Source organism: Cajanus cajan, chromosome 9, assembly GCF_000230855.2.
Source record: "Cajanus cajan strain Asha chromosome 9, NIPB_CcT2T_4, whole genome shotgun sequence".
Classification (NCBI taxonomy): Eukaryota; Viridiplantae; Streptophyta; class Magnoliopsida; order Fabales; family Fabaceae; genus Cajanus; species Cajanus cajan.
Window position 1 is genome coordinate 50739298 of NC_138525.1, and position 17107 is coordinate 50756404.

A 17107-nucleotide genomic window follows, 5' to 3' on the forward strand; every position below is an offset into this window, starting at 1 on the left:
TACTTTTGTCTTCAATTGCTTTTTGTGTTGCTATTTTATTAATTTTTTCCTTTGTTTTTATCATGATTGACTCGTTTGAAATATTAATTTGTCATGTTATGGTTTCGATTTTGGTTTTGAAGGTATAATGAGCAGAATGAGTATGAATATGATTGGTATTGTTGAATATTTATAGTTATGTATTTCATTTAATCTTGCTTTGGAGTGTCTCTGCAGAACTATATTTGTGATTTTGGTTGTTGATTTAAGAAAAAATCTTCACCTTTTAAAAAGAATAATTGCCTGATCGTTACATATTGATGTATTTACTCAAATTGTTGTACTGTATCTGTGGTTTGGATTACATTTTGTTTCCAATAACGCACTGAACATGTTTGTTAGAAAATCAGCGTATTTTTCATATAAATATTTTTCACCGTAATCTGTTCCTCTGATATCAATTTTTACCGTAACATGTGGACTGTTTTTTTTTTTAATTTTTCCTGTTTACAGTGATTGAGTATCCTATTTCAAAGGGGGAGGACACTGATCTCGTCAAAGGAAAAAATGGGGAGTAAACAGGTCCCGATTGACCTAGATGATTATGATGTGGGTCAGAATTTGAAAGGTCCTGGTTCTGAAGATTATAGGTTAGAAAGACGATGGAAGAGAAGGGAACTTTCAAATAAACGTTTAAAGCCTTATGATTTTGATAGTGATACAAGGTCAAGTGTGAAGAGTAAACGTTTAAAGCCTTGTAATTTTGATAGTGCTACCAGGTCAAGTGTGAAGAGTTGTGGAAACGTGATATCTTTAACTAAGAAAAATGTTCATATGCCAGAAGATGAAATGGATGAAGATTACAAAGCGTTTTTGGTTAATTATAAACCTGATATTGATGTTGTGAGTGATGATAGTAATATTGATGGTTCTAATAATGACATCAATATTGGCCGCAACAGTGATCATGATGATCATTCTGATAGTGACTATAGAACATTCTTGGATAATTGTAGGGAAATAAAAAGGTTGCAAAATGAGTCCAGGTTAGACACTGAGAATTTGAAGGGTTTGAATCAAAGGGATGAGACTGGAAATCAAGGGAGTGATTTGGTAAGAAGACAGACAAGTGCCCCAATGAAATCTCAGCAGAATTTGGAGGGTAAAAGAGGATCAAGTAAGAAAAAGCCTCGTGAAGATATTTCTGGCGTCCCCAGGAGCAATGACAATTGTTATTCAGAGTTAGATGATGTGGATGAAGATTACCAGACATACCTGAATTCTTGTTGCAGAGAAGATGACGAAATGCCTACTGAATTAATACAAAAGAGGTCAAGTGTTGTGCAAAATTCACAAGTTTCTGATCATGCATATGTTACTCCTGAAATGTTGAGTGATGTTGATGAAGATTATCAACAATATCTGAATTCTATTAGGATTGTTGATGGCGAGGTGGAATGTACGCCAGAGAGGAATGATGATGATGACAGCAATTCCTCTAACTCAGATCTTATTGTTCTAGAGGCTAATCAAATTCATGAAAATACTCCATTTGTTTCATCTAAAGCATACGATCCATCTGTAAGTGTCTTTAACTTCACACAATGTAATTGTATTGTTCATAATCTGCAATATGTCTCACACATGCATATTATTATGTAAACAATTATGTTCTAACTTTGTAATATGTCTTTGTGTGTATAGTGGTTCCAAACAGAGAAGAATCCCAGAGATAACTGGCAATTATCTGGCAAAGCTCATTCTCAGTTTAGGAGAAGACTTATGAATGATCTTCAAAGGCCTTATGACCAAGAAGAATGTAATAGGCTTCTTCATGAAGTACGCCAGAAAAGGCAAAAGGAACGTCATATAGAAACTCGTCGAGGGGTGGTTAAGTCTTACCACACTAAGGGTGTCAACAAATCATATCTTGAGATGTACCCTGGTTGGTCTTGCATTTTCTCAACTAGTTTAATTTTTCAGATATTTCCCTTTTATTTATAAATTGTTAACTTTTAATCCTAACTAAGCTGTCAAGAATCAGGATTCAATGGTTTTTATTCATTCCTCAAGCTCTAAAATTAAACATCTCTTGCTTGACATAGATTTTGTTTAGATACAAATTTAAGAGAATTTTTTAGAACTTATCAGTTGAAAATAAAGAGTTTTTTTTTAGTAGTAAAGTTCTAAAACATATTTTTAACTTGTATCCAAATCTGCTAATTAACAGGAACCAACTAATATATTTTATTTCTCTCCGATCTCTAGTACAGATAGACCATAATATCTTTTTATAACTCTAGAGGAGCTCATTCTTGTGACTCATTATTACTTTTTTTTTTAATAATCAATATATTTGAGTTAGATTTTGTAGATGGGAATACCATTTCAGTCTGTATATATAAAAATCTATGATTTGTGCAAGTTTGTTAGGTTGCTTTTGCTTTTTTATTTTATGGACTTTCAGTTGCTTCTATTAATCTATTTACATTATTGCATAACTCTGTCTTCGTTCAATCTAAGCATCCTCTGTCAAATATTTGTTTCATAACTGAGCAGATCTCGCAAAAGCACTTGTCCAATTCAAACAACCAGAAAGGGTTTTGTTTCTCTTGCGTGGATTTATTTTCTGGTTGCAAGTAAGTCAATAGATTCATGTTCACATAAATTCTGTTTTTGACCTTCTTCAATTTAGTGATTGAGACGAGAATGAAATCAACCTTGAATTTTTTTTTTGCTTATGATATTTTTGAAGGTTTCTGTGATTTGAATATAGAATCGTTTCTGGTTGTAATTGTTAATCCTATGAGTGAAGAAAGTTCTTGAAAATTAAATTGAGTTATATGTCCATGTCCAATATATAATTGTAAAAGGCTGATACGGCTAATTTTAAATTTATTAGCAGGTTATTGTACATGTATGTACATCTACTTGGATAGACATATTTTCCTCTCTGATAGGGATGGATAATGAATCTGTTAAGATATAAATTAAAAGTGTTTTTTTCGAACTTTTTTACTAAAATTAAAGGATATTTTTTTTAGAAAGATTCTCAAAAAGAAAAATTCTCAAAAGCACTTATAAATTTGTATCTAAATAGATTTATTATTTATTTATTTTTTACTTTTTTTTATTATATAAAATCACAGCATATTGCTCTTACTCTATGAACTTCTATTTTATTTTTTGAACTATTAAGAATTCAATATTATAAAACTATAAATTAATTTAGAACATATATTAATTTTCTATCCGGCCTATTTTTCATCCTAAAGTGCTCTTAGAGTTGTTTTAGTAATTATGTTTATCTGTTTGTCGGTCATAACAATTAGTTTTGGGGCAAATATTGTCTCCATTGTTAATAATATTTTCTTTAGTCAGTATCTTGAATTAAAAAAAAAATGGTGTATGTAAAAAATAGATCTACATGATTGTATCTCATTTACTATTTAGAGTCCGTTTATTTAAATTTAAAAAGAATATTTTTAAAGAAGTGTGTCTAAGAAAGTAATTATTCAAGAAACAAATAAGAAATTGCTTATTAAAAATAAGAAAAATTACTTATTTTAAAAAATTAAGTTTAGACAAATAAATTGAAAAATAAGGAAGCTTTTTTATTTTTATTAAAAAAGCATTTCTTTAAAGAAAGTTTAATCAAACATATTCTGGTAATACTTTTAGATTTGGTGACTTTTCATTTATACTTGTGCATTTTTATTTTATTTTTTTTACATTTATTGGTTTATATGATGCATTGATTCTTAATTTCATATCTGCATGTTCTAACACATTGGTGAATGTAAGTTCTTGTATATATCTTCTGCTGAGTCATGTGAATTGCATAGAATAGCAGATATCTTGATTTACTTTGTTTTTATGTATTGTTGCAGAACTTGACCCACGAAGGAATATTTCAGCCTTGGCTTGATCAATTGTGTTTGGAGAGGTTACGAAAAATGTAAAAATGGAACCTTTCTATTTCTAAGATTTGGAAGCATGAACTTAACTAACACAGTCAACAAAGTTTATGTACAGTTAAATCTATCTTTGAACTCTGACTTAGAGAAGGAGAGATTCCCAGAGTTGTGGTTCACATTAGGAGTTCTTTCAGGATGGAAGCACATGTTATAAGCTCATTACTTATTTTCATTTTGTGCTATACCCTTGATTCTCTTTTTGTCTATTTTTTATTATTCCATTGAGAAGATGATGATGGAGGGGATTAAGGTGGCTCGGAAACATAATATATGCTTTCTAAACTATTTTTACTGTTGAGCTGAAATGCATGATATCTTGTATGCATCAGTGTTTCTGAAATATCTTGTTTCTTGTGTTCAACACTTTATAATTTCTTGGAAACCATGTAGGAGCAACACTACAAATTCTTGTTCTTGCTGATTACTATAAACAGTCAGGGTCCACCATTAAGTACACTAGCAAAACACTCTTATTTAGATGCAAGGTATTTGTGACGTTAAAATTGTAGATAATGTTTTAATGTAATTATTTTGAGGAGTATTAACCTAAATGATATTTTGATAATAATAAAAAATTAATGAAACTTTTGAAAAAATAAATAAATAAAGACTAAAGTTTCATTTATTTAAATAGGGAGATGGGTGTATTTTTTAACAAAAGAAAATTTAGTGAGAAATTTACCAAACAATATCAATCTTAGTCAAGGAACTTAGTTATTATTATATAGTTTTTTATTTCAGATGTTATTATTATTTACTAATAATTAAATGGAATTATAATATCTAGATAAATCTCTTGTAAAGTCACAAGAGGTTGGATGAGTTTTGTAAACAAATTAGTTCTTATATTTTATCAAACTAATAATTTATGCTTAAGCTAGTGGTCAAAGTCGTAATCATTATTGTATTTGGCTATGTATTTAGTTTTAGATCTAGAAAATTTATTACAAATTTTATATGGTAAGAAATTCAAAACAGTTCTCAATCTCTTGAAGGCTAATTCAAAATTTAGGGTCAAAGAGGATTAAAAAATAGCAAAGGTGTTGTCAAGAGATGCATAGTAGTCAACACAACTTGGGTCACAACTTAGTCAATAGGCCTTTGAATGTACCATTTTCAAGTTACGAGACAAAGCTCCAACTTCACTATAGACCATTTATTGATATTTTGATATTGTTATCAAAACCCACTTGCCGAGTGAAAATAAATTCAGAGAGAGAATAAGAGTTATATCTCACAAATTCACTATTTGATTTTTATTCAATTGATTCATTACTAACTTTAAAGCATATGACCTTTCATAGGCAAAACATAACAATATAATATTAAGAATTAATTGAAAAATATACTAGAATTTGCAGTATAATATAATTTCTATCTTTTTGCAATCGATGAATCTTACTATTAAAGATGCTCTTTGCTTCAAAACATTATTTGCCATCATTGGTCAAGAACATTAATGAAACAACTTTAGAATTGTTCAAGAGTAATTTCATACATTCAACTAAATGGACAATTTAGGCGACATTAACGATTTTGGTGAGCGACAACAATCTCTAGTAAAAAAGCAAAACCTATAGATGTTTGTTTAAACACACAAATACTCAAGTTAACAAGTGTAGAAGGTATGTAAATAAGATTTAAAATGTGTAATTAAAAGTGTGTAATACGGATGTTTGTTATGTGTTGTCTTTCTTAATTCTCAAAAATATAAAAATGAAAATATTTATTTTCATGTTTATAAGTCATGCAATAACATTTTTGAGTATTTACTTATGGAAAAATGATATTCTCATTAGTAGAAAAATTTTATTCATATGGTGAAAGGGTGGACAAATGATATTTTCATAAAAATATTGAAAGTTATTTGCTATAATCTTTATAACTCCCCTTTTATTTAATTTTTATTTAAACTATTTTAAATTTTAGAAAGCATTCCTAAAAATACTAAAACGAAATATATATCATTTCTTATATCCATAAGAATGACATATTGAGTTATATTATACTTATATACAAGTAAACTGTAAAAAAAATAGAGAAGGTTAAGGAGTCACATAGATTTCAGGTTACGTGATCAAGCCTAAAATAATTCCGAAACAAATTATACAAGAAAGATAAAACTGTGTACAAAGATTACGAATTTCATATACCGAGAGATACAAATATATAGAAACACAAGAAATCAATTAGGCTACATAATTCAAGCATCATCCAAAATAAAACAATGCAAATGTTTTTCAACAAACTTAACTCTTGTATATGGATAAGGGCCTTCATAGTTCATACTCTTCCATTGTCAAATATTATAATCACAAGGGAATCATCTTTCTCATCACCTCTCTCAGGCTTGATCTACGTGCTGTTGTAAAATCTAATTTTGATACTTCGGTTCTTACCACCTAAAAGTTCAATTTGCAGAGAGATAACCCAAACACCTTTCCAATATCTCAAAACAATGTTTTTAAAATTTGAACTTGAATCGTACTTTAATTGGTAATGTTAAAACAATAATAATAATTAAACAATACATAAATTCTTTAACCAAATTTTCATTTTGATTGGCTGAATCGATCCAATTATCAAAACACTCTCAAACGATGAAAGTTCACGATGTAATTACATTAACTCACATCCATGTTTGTTAACCCTTTTATTCCATTTTGTTTGATGTTTAAAATTTGACGCAAAAATAAAAAAAAATACAATTAATATTTAAGATTCATAAGATATACTTTTCTAACATATTTTACATTTTTTTAATTAATTACATTCTTATATATCTCACTCCATAATAAATGGTTAAGATAATAGAAAAATATTTAATATTTCATTAATTTTGTAAAATAACAATCACGGGGTAAACATATTTTTTGGATAAATAGATAAAAGAAACACTTGCGTCCATAGCAACAATAATGCAAATGGAAATAGTAAGTTAAATGGCACTCGCCTCTAACTATGCTAATTATGTCAGAAAGAAAGTCCTACTTCATTAGTAGAAGAAAATTTTCTTTTTATCTATTATTTCAAATGTTATGGTACAATGTTAAATCAACAAAAAGAAAAAAAAGGGGAGGGGGAGGGGGAGGATGACCTATTGTTTACATTTACGGTATGCATTAAAAATAAATGAGAAAAAGAATTAAGAAGGGGCAAAAAGGGCACCACTGCATTACCTAAACTAGCTCATTTACAACGGACCTAAAGTCTCTGCTATGCAATGTTTTCATTAGAAGAACTGGTTTAATAAGTTCATCAAAATCATCCAAGTGTAGATCCAAGGAATCGTTGTCACACATTGCTGCTGGCTCAAATGATTGATCTACAGTGTCTTCAACTTCAGCATTCACATCAAGGTTGATGTATTCAGAAAGTTCCTCTTCCAGCTCACCACTCTGTTTAAGTCGTTTTGGAGCCACCATTCCAGATTCAGAAACATCAGCAGCAGGAATAGAACCAAAATAACGCCCTCTACTGTTCTGATCTCTAGATCTCTTCCTTTTCTTTCCCTTGCTTTGATTTTTGGGGTGATGAAGTTTGCATTTCGTTCCTTCAGAACAGGTTCCTGTTGCTTCAAAAGTAGGACATACATAGCTGTGCTTCTTCCGACACTGCGTAAAAACATAAATTAGCAAAGCATTAGGTTGAGATCACAAGGAAACGGAAAGTGTAAGAGTGTAGATGAGGAGGAGTCACTAAATAAAGCAAAACTTTCTCCAGAAGGGAAACAACTTTAAGTGGAAATAACAGACAAGGGATTATAATTTGACAAATAACAAATACAATGAGCAATATGACAGATCATCAGAATTAGCAATCAAACGATTACGGAAAAAAATAGGTTACAGGCTGAAACTAATAACCACTGTAAGCACGATGAAACATCCAATGCTGCATGTTTTTTCTTAAAAAATATAAATGTGATGAACATTCATAAGCACACAAATTGAGTTACTTATGGTAAAATAAGTAAAAGTTAAGTATTCAAATTATGCAGTAGCTCAGCAGAAAATTCAACATGATTGGTTAATACCTCATTCCCATTAGCACAATAACCCTTGAGAAATCCTTCACAAATAGATGCCTTGGGGTTCACATTGACATGTCTATATGGACAATTTCTGTTTGAGCATAAGCCTGCCATGAAATATGTTACAATCAAATTTTCATATTATTCACTTGATGAAAGACAACTGCCTATAACACACCTTGCAAAAAATAAGAACAATCTGGCATTCTCTCTGGAATAACCTGCATAACAAATCAATTAAACTCAGACTTTAGACAGATCCGTAAATGCAATAGACCATATTCAATTTCTTGGACCCCATATATTACAAAACCTTGTGTGTCAATTTGCAGTTGGGAGTAGAACAAAAACCATTCAGGAACTTAGTACAGACAGCGATTTTTGAGGGATCATGAATATAAGGACACTTTCCTCCATCCTTTTTACATTTCCCAAATCTAGTAAAAAATTGACAGTACTTCTGCTTTCGAGCCAACCGCTGTCTGGCAGTGTGCAAGCTCCATCTAACTTTTTCATTTGCCAATTTTCGACTTCGTTTCTTTGGGTCTCTGATAAGCTGGTTACCATTGCCAATTCGGACATACCTGCAAATGTTGATGGCAAGCATTCAAATAAAACTGCAAGAGTTAATATTATATGATCTTTTCCTAATTCACCTAGTTTCATCTAATTGACTTGTTAAACAACGGAACGAACAATGATGAAGTGTGATGCACAGAAGATATAAAAGATGGTGAAGAACAATGCACATACTCATCGTTTCCGATCACTAATCTCCTTGGAATGTAAGGTCTTTTGGAAGCCAAACCTGTACAGGAAGATGTAGAGGGCAGGGATTCATCTTCATCTACAAAGATAATTAAGAGAATTTTTTTACGATGAACATAATGATTTCTAACTTGCATGAGAAAGACAGCAAAATATTTCAAACAATATAACGATAGGAAAAGGACAAAAAGGCCATAGTTCTGATGTTCAGCACAGCAAAATATTTCAAATTGAGAAGGTTTGAATGATACTTTGGCACTTTCTTCCTGCATCTTAACCATCACACAAAAATTGACACAAAAAAAGACATCTTTGGTCGTCCTTCACATAATTTTTGGAAGCAAATACTCACCCTAAAAAATCAGAAAACTTCCAAGTACACATGCAATTTTTCAGAATTGAATCAGCAAATGAATCAGTAAAACAGTTTAAGGTTTTGAGGTAAACCAGGGTTGAACCAAGGTGTTACACACATCAAGAAAGAAAAAATTCACATAGTTATGTTAAATGTATAGATAAAACCAAGAATATATATATATATATATAATTATATATATATATATATATATATTAACATTAAATTGATTTATCACATTAACAAGTAAGCTAGAAGTATTATACTAATACTAAGATGATTTCTAACCTATATTAGCCCTGCATTGAATAAGTGAAAAGGGAAAGACAACTAACACTCACAAATTGGACAAATTAAGAGGGGGAATGTTGTGTTTTGATCATAAATTAGGAATAAATAATCATTGTAGTAAAAAATAGACAAGTTCAACTGTCTCAAGTTCACAACTCAAAATGGTTCTAGATCAGTTTTTGGCTTCTTCCAGGTTTTCTAGGGTCAATTGGACAGGTTACATGACCAATTCCTAATTTTTCTGGTACATCTTACCAGTTCTAGATCAGTTTTAAGGTAAATAAGGCAAAGCCTTTAAAAGGTGTATTATGTATGCTGTAATTTGGTGCTTCAGAATAAAAAAGAATAAAAAGGAGACTGACAAGCATTGACTAGCTGACATGCCTTTTGGCTTGTACCAAGGAGGATTTCTAAAAGTTCAGACAATCAAACATTAAAAGCTTGACCTTAAAGAATTGCAACTTCTAGTTAATTATAGAAAATTGGATTGAAAACCAGAATCACATGAAATTACAGAAACAGACTAACACAGAAAGAAGAAACTAGGCTAGATCTCGGAGGGGCAAGCTTGCTCTCAAATCTCACTCTTTCAAATGAATTTTCTTCCCTCTATTTTCAAGCCTCCCTAATATTCTATATGATTCCCTTCCTACTACCACCCATCACCTGGGAAAGGTCTTTAAAGCCTCAATTCCAAACTTGATCCTTACTCACACCACCCTGGCTGCCTCAAGTCTCCAAACTTGAACATACCTCCAATATCAAACTTCAAAAAAGGAAAATATCTAAACTAAACAAAAATGTGTTCAATGTCAAATCATACATCCTCAGGCGATTGGAGATCAGATGCCTAAGGTAATTGTTAATCATTCAAAGGTTTAACAGTTGATAGTTGATATTTGTCATCAATAAATAGAAAATACAAACTTGCTATCTAATCTGAGCAATGCTCTAATATACACTCCCTGTTAAGTGAAATGAATAATGGTCCAAAAGCATGTATTCATTTAAATCATTGTAATATGTTAAGAAATGAAAAAAAAAAAAGTTAAGGTAGCACAAAATCCAAGTAAAATGGTATATCTAAAAATGTTGACCACCTGAAATCCTCTGAAGTGTCCTCCTGGAAGGATCCATTCTGTATCGAACTGAACCAATACGAAATATACGTTCTCCTGCACAATCAACCACTACTTTCAAAGTCAGAGGAACATACAAAGATAATAAATACATGAAGCATATGTTTTAATGGCACAAAAGCAGAGAGTTGTCGGCATTGATACGACGAACACTCATGGAAAGAATGCTTCCTACTCTTTGACTGAGAACCGATGCAAACCGCATTTTTCTGCTCTCTCTTCTTCCTCTCCACTGCAGCAACAGCAAGTGTGGCTTCCTAAATGATTACAAGAAATTGTATAAATCATAGCCAAGATCTATTTTACTTGATGTAAAATAAATTATTGCTAACTTAATGAAAATCACAGTAGTACAAAACGCCAAACCAACCTCATTAGCTTGCTTTGAGTTCTTCTCAATGGATTTGGACCATTTTAAACTACACCCACCAACACCTAAAACTCTGGATTTCCAAAGAGAAAACCCATGGGTTGACCTAGTGTAAACAGTATCCCTCTTTCTCAACTGAAGCAATTTTTTGCTGAAACACAAACATTAATTGACTATTGCAAATTTGTAATTGAATATTGTTGAGGTACACAACAAAAATCAGTTAAAAAGCAAAAATAAATGAAGCAATAAGAAATACTCAAGTACCTGATTGAAGATACAGAACTACTATTGAAGTTTGAAGCAGAATTATGAATGAAGTTTCTTAAAAAAGTTGTTCTTTTCCATGGAAACAATTGAGGCCAAACCTTCTGATATTGTTGCCGTGAGTCCCTATCATTTTTAGAAGAATTTTTGCTACAGAGCGTCCACACTAATGAGGCTCTTGAACGTTTGCAAGAACTCCTAGAAACTGCAAATAAAACTTCTAATTAAATGAAACAAAACATATAATTGGAACAGCACCACCGGTTAAAAAGTCCTCTGCTAATGGTAGTTAAAACACAATGATCGAGAACATTAAGCAACATTAGTAAAATCACTTCACTAGTAGCTCAAATCACGCATGAAATATTATTCAAAAATAAATGCAAAGAAACAAAAAGGGAAGACATTTAAGAAAGGCTAAAGGTACATTTATTACCAATTTGCAAAGAAATACTTGAAAGAACATGCAATTTCTAAACAAGCATATAAGATTAACAAAATAGGAAGATGAATATGCAACAAATACAGTTGAAGTATGTGTAGCAAGTAGCAACTAATATACAGGCAAGGACAGGAAGCAATTTACTGCAGTTGTTAACAAATAAACTATTATACTCTACTGAACATATTATTTGAACCTCAAGCAAAAAGAAGCATATCCTTTTTCAGTTGCATCCTGTCTAATCCTGATGAAACTTGGCAACAGATCATATAAGCACAGATAAGAGATATAAATTAGGCAACATAAGTTCTTCACGCATACCCTTATGTGACCGCTTCTTACTAAACCTCCTGATGCAAAGAGCATTACTAGTTCCTTGTCGTTCAGAATTTGTGGTGCTTTTGGGCATTGCAACTGTCTGGTTGACATGGCTATCAAATGTAGTCCTAACCAATTGATTTTTTCTTCTCTTGTAGTAGCCATCAGAGAAGGCAGTTTGGCCATTGTCATCAGTAGAGACAGAAACATCACAAGAATTTGAAGTTGCAACCAATTGATTTGTTTTGGGCCTTATATATACCATTTTCTTTGTATTCAAAGAAAAAGTATTTCCATTGTTTGCTTCAATTTGGCTCTCCCCATTATCAGATGGACTAGTTTGATTTTCTGGAGTTTCATTATGCTTCAGTGCATCTTCAGAATAGTTTGGTGCATTATTATTGGTTTCTATAAATTTCCTAGGATCTGATGTACTTTCACAGAAACCCCCAGATTGTGGTTGTACGAATGAGGATGATGTATTTTCCTCTGATTTGGTGTCAATTGGAAATGGAGGTGTTCTCTGCTTCTGCTGAGGAGCATTTGTAGCTCCTGTACTCAAGTGCATTGGTTGATCTGTCACACCAGCCCTGCTTTCAGACATGATGCTTTTTGTTATTTCATCAGCCCTGCTTTCAGATTTAATGTTTTTTGGTATTTCATCTAAGCCCAAAGAAGATGACTGCTTCACAGAGAAGACTTGTGGTAGAGCAGAAACTGGTGTAGCTTTCCTTACGAGACTGTTACCTTTACGAACATAAGAGGTATTTTGAAAGTTCACTTTCCTTTCTAGAATTGGCCTTTTGGGAGGAACTGTTCCTACTGAAGGCTTGATTCTAGGTAGAGAAGCAGGAGGATTATTATCTGTACGATGCCAAGTTCTGGGCTTTGACACATGAGTTGAAGAGGTAGATGTCTTGGTCTTTGACTTCAAAAAGGTGAAAGAATGACCTGGAAAAGTTTTGAGAATGACACCACCTGACTGATTTTTGGTCCCACTCAACTCAGAACGATGTGAATTAAGGGCCTGAGTTGTAACTTTGGAAGAAACTTGTAATGGTTCTGACCTTGTCTTCTTTGTAATCAGGTTACTCCGTCCAATTGCATGATCTGTCTTGATCTTTTTTGTCTGCTGTATTGATGAAGTAAAAGTATTTAAGTCAGAACCATGTTCAACCATAGATATGTTATCTGGATTTTCTTCATCACCACAAATATTTTCATCATGGATTGCAGTATATTCTATAATACTTCTACCCGGTACTGAAGGTGCCATCCCTTGTGAAAACATATCTGACAATGCACCAGGTGCATCCTCAATCAATTCGTCATTTGAATTACTTGTTGTGACTTCATCACTGCTGAATGGATGGGACATAACGTTCTGCTGAGAAAGCAAATCATTCTTCATATTGAGATCATTAGGTTCCATATCAGCCATTGGAGACTTTTGCACAAAGTCTCTATACCGGCAATTTTCTTCAACAGCCGGTAAATCAGTCTTTTCTCCAATTATATTTCCAACTACCAAAACATCAGTTTGAGTATTACATATAGGGACAATTGGAGTAATGTTTTCTCTGCACTCACCTTCCAATGATGAGAACTGAACATTTGGAAATGCCAAGTCCTCACATGGTGAAGAATTGACAATATCTGAGTTCTGCAATTCCAAATACTCAGAACTTGTGGTTTCCTTATTTGTATCAATAGACTCAAAAGATCCTCCAGCCATAATATTGTCAGACAATTTAGTAATATCCTCTGAATAAGGCATTGATTGAGCAATAGAGGGAATACATGTAGCCATGCTTGACAAAGCAACTTCTCGCTGATGTTTTTGGTTACCACTGAAACCGCTAGGAGCTTCAGCACCAGATGTGGGAGTCACAATCACATCATGGTATTCTGATTGACTTTGAGTGAAATTTGGGTGACTAGCTGTGACTTTTTTCCTTTTAGAAGCTGGTGAAACCTCATTTGCATCATCATTGTCATTATTTCCAACATAAACCTTAGCCTCTAAAACCCCCCCTTTCCTATGTAAAGCAGTGACCCCATCCAGGCTGGATTGTGAGTTAAAATCTATGTTTTTAACAGATTGATTTAAGACTTTTGAAGGACATGGATCTTTCAACAACAGACTCGAGTCTCCATCCACATTATTTGGCAGGCTAAGTAGATTTACATGGTCTAGAGATAAGCATTCTATATCTGTACCCAAAAAATTTAATTGAGTTCTAGCTTTTCTCTTTTTTATCTCACTTGTGTCCCCTTCACCAGATCCAACTGAAATATTAGAATTTGGAAATGTCTTTTGTGTCTCACAATTCTCAGGGGATATGATGACATCACTAGGGGACACCTGCTTTCCAGCATCATGCATGATACCAGAACAGTGAACACTAATACAATCTTCTAAATTAGATGATCCGTTATCTGAAGTGTGCTTCAGTGCACTAGCATGTTGCAGGCAATCTAGACCATCCTGAATCCTAGTTTTTTCTGAACTTGAAAAGGTATCACTGCTTTTGAATAGTTCGTCACCTACATCTACAAGATTCCAATTCGGTGGGGATCCTACAATTGAATATTTCCCAGGTGATAGAGACACTTCATTCAGACATAAATGCTCATTATCATAATCCATGTGATTGACTTCAGGAATAGTACTTCCATTTAAAGATTTAGTAACCTTGTCAGTATTTGGCAAAGAACAATTTGTATCTAAACAATCAGAAGTATTTGCATTATCATGGACAGAATTATTTGCATCTAAACAATCAGAATCACTCTTCTTATCCTGATTACTAGAAGCACAAGATGGAAAATTTGAAATGTTTCCATCTCTTTCAAACCTGGATACTTTCCCAATATCAGAATTTTTGTCACATTTACACTCTTGCGACCTGGAATCTGGCCCCAAACTCAGTTGCAATAAACCTCCCTCTTTATCCTCTTTCAATGAATTATCTTCCTTTGGTAAATTGTGCAAACAATCTGGCTCAACAACCTTGTCAACAATGTTGTTTTTCTCATCCAAATTAGCTTCAATTTTCTCCGGAACAGGGGCAGTTGCAGAACTGACTGCTACACTCTCTGCTTCAACAGTTTGAGGAAGCCTATTAGCTGGTACCGATTTCAACACAGCTGACTTAGAATTTGCAGTTCCTTTCTTCACAATTCTCTTAACAATTTTCTTCTTCTTAACAACCCTGGGGGCCGATTTACCAGAAGAAACATTGCCAGCTTTAACTGAATTCAGCACCTTATTTTTCCCGCGAGAATCATCAGCCTCCCTGGCAGAAGGCCGGGAAGAACTACCATCAACAGTCTTCTGCACACTCACCTCCTTCTTCCCTGAAATAGAGCTATCATTCCCCTTGAAAGGCGACCTATTCAAATCCACAATAACTGAAGACACCCTAACCGGTTGCAAACCAGAATAATCACCATCCGGAACCCTTTTACTCCTCTCCCCATAACCGAAATCTGAATCTAAAACCGGAGTCACATTCAAATCAGGAACAGAAACCGAACTCAAGGGTGGTGGTGGCGGTGGCGGAGCCACAATTGCCTTCGCTACAAGCGAATTGGACTCAAAGGAAATATCAATCTCAACAGGACTCCCCTCTCTCTCATCTCTCTCCTCCCCCTTCACCCCATGCCCCAAATACTGCTCCTTCCCCCTGAAAAACTCAGAACCATAACCCTGGTACCTTAACTGATCAACCTCACGGTTCCTATGGTTACTCGGCTTAACCGTCTGAATCCTAAGAAGCGCACTCTTCTTCTGCACCTGTTTCTTAGGAGGGGTGCGCGCGAATTCATGAGCACACTCTCTACCATTGTTCCCTCTACTAAACCTACCCAAATCAGAGGCATGGTGATAATATTTCTCATTGTTAGTACTATTCACTAAACTAGAAGAAGACTCGTGCAACTCTCTCCCCCTCTCTCTGTCACTCATCAACCACCTCTTGGACCCTCGCCCCGCCACGTCAGCGTCGCATTCCACGCTGTACACGCGGACGTAGCCGGGGTCGGGATCGCCGTCGCCGTGGTAGTTACCGGCGCCGCCCCACGCGAACGATTGTTCGGCGGAGTTGCGGTCGTAGGGATCGGCGCGGTCGCGGTCGGGATCGTAGCGGAGAGGGTCGATTTGCGGCGGGGGAGGGCGGTGGCGGTGGAATTGGCGGTCGAAATCGTCGGGGAGGGAGGTTCTAGGGTTAGGGTTCCAGGGGAGGGCGGTGCGGCGGGGAGGGAGGAGGTCGTAGGGGAGAGAGGGAGGGTCGTCGTCGAGGTGGCGGTGGTGGTGGTGAGGGTAGGTGGCAGCGGCGGTGGCGGTGGAGGGAGTGGTGAAGGGGAATTGTTGTGGTTGTTGTTGCTGCTGCTGTTGTTGTTGGGGTTGGGGTTGGGGTTGGGGAGGGGTGCGGTGGTGGTGGTGGTAGGGTAGTGGCGGGGGCGGCGCCGGGGGCGGAGGAGGGAGGTTGTAGCGGGTGGTGCGGTGGTCTTGAGGGTGGTGGTAGTGGTGGTGGTGGTGGAGGAAGTGGTGTTGATCCATGGATTGAATCTGAGATATGAGAAATGCGGTTGTTAAACCTATTTTCTATCCTTTTATTCTTTATTCAATTCAATTCAATTATTGGGTAAGGCTTGCGTGTTCCTTTTCTTTTCTCTTCGGATTGGGTTTACCTTTCAACTCAACAACCTCTTCTCTTCTGTTTCATACCCTTTTTACTCTTTGCATCTAAAAAAATATATATATTATTTATCATTATTTTATAAGATAAATTATTAAAAAATGTATATCAAATTTTACATAATTTTAATAATCTTAAATACATTTATACATATCTTAAATATTATATACTAAATAATTATAAAATTATGTGAATTTCAATATAAATAATCTTAAATATAAAAAAAAAAATATTTATAAAATTTAAGATTTAGTGTATGTTTGAAAACGCGTTAAAAAGTTAAAAATCATCTCAATTTATCTAAAAAAAAACGTGAAAATTATAATTGTTAACTTCTAATTGAATGTGAAAAGCTGGTTGAAAAAGTGGAAGTAAACACACTATTAGAATTTAGATACCAATTCTTGGATGTGTGTAGCAGCTAGTTGTGCAAGTGGTCCTGGTCCAAAGAAAATTGAAGCTAAT

At 34.1% G+C, this 17107-nt stretch overlaps 2 protein-coding genes across 8 annotated transcripts; one reads left to right on the forward strand and one right to left on the reverse strand.

Moving 5' to 3' along the window:
• The first annotated feature begins 546 nt into the window (after window positions 1-546).
• LOC109804039 (uncharacterized) lies at window positions 547-4370 on the forward strand. Of its 3 annotated transcripts, XM_083063512.1 has the most exons (5): window positions 547-1310; window positions 1416-1560; window positions 1684-1924; window positions 2539-2618; window positions 3870-4370. In XM_083063512.1, the coding sequence occupies exons 1-5, from the start codon at window positions 547-549 to the stop codon at window positions 3939-3941; spliced, it is 1302 nt and encodes a 433-aa protein (XP_082919638.1). In that variant the 3' UTR covers window positions 3942-4370. The 3 variants fall into 3 exon arrangements, with proteins under 3 accessions (XP_082919638.1, XP_082919637.1, XP_082919639.1); XM_083063511.1 differs by having other exon boundaries at window positions 547-1560; XM_083063513.1 differs by lacking the exon at window positions 2539-2618 and having other exon boundaries at window positions 547-1560.
• Window positions 4371-6951: 2581 nt separating this feature from the next.
• On the reverse strand, window positions 6952-16575 carry LOC109809359 (Zinc finger C-x8-C-x5-C-x3-H type family protein). Of its 5 annotated transcripts, none has more exons than XM_083063853.1 (10): window positions 11943-16561; window positions 11180-11384; window positions 10913-11063; window positions 10718-10799; window positions 10504-10593; window positions 8743-8797; window positions 8303-8573; window positions 8168-8210; window positions 7993-8096; window positions 6952-7570 (listed from the first exon to the last, which is right to left on the reverse strand). In XM_083063853.1, exons 1-10 carry the CDS (start codon window positions 16501-16503, stop codon window positions 7136-7138), a joined length of 5997 nt encoding a protein of 1998 aa, XP_082919979.1. In that variant the 5' UTR covers window positions 16504-16561; the 3' UTR covers window positions 6952-7135. The 5 variants fall into 5 exon arrangements, 4 of the variants coding, with proteins under 4 accessions (XP_082919979.1, XP_082919980.1, XP_082919978.1 ...); XM_083063854.1 differs by having other exon boundaries at window positions 10504-10578; window positions 11943-16560; XM_083063852.1 differs by having other exon boundaries at window positions 8743-8836; window positions 10504-10578; window positions 11943-16559.
• Between the last annotated feature and the right edge of the window lie 532 nt (window positions 16576-17107).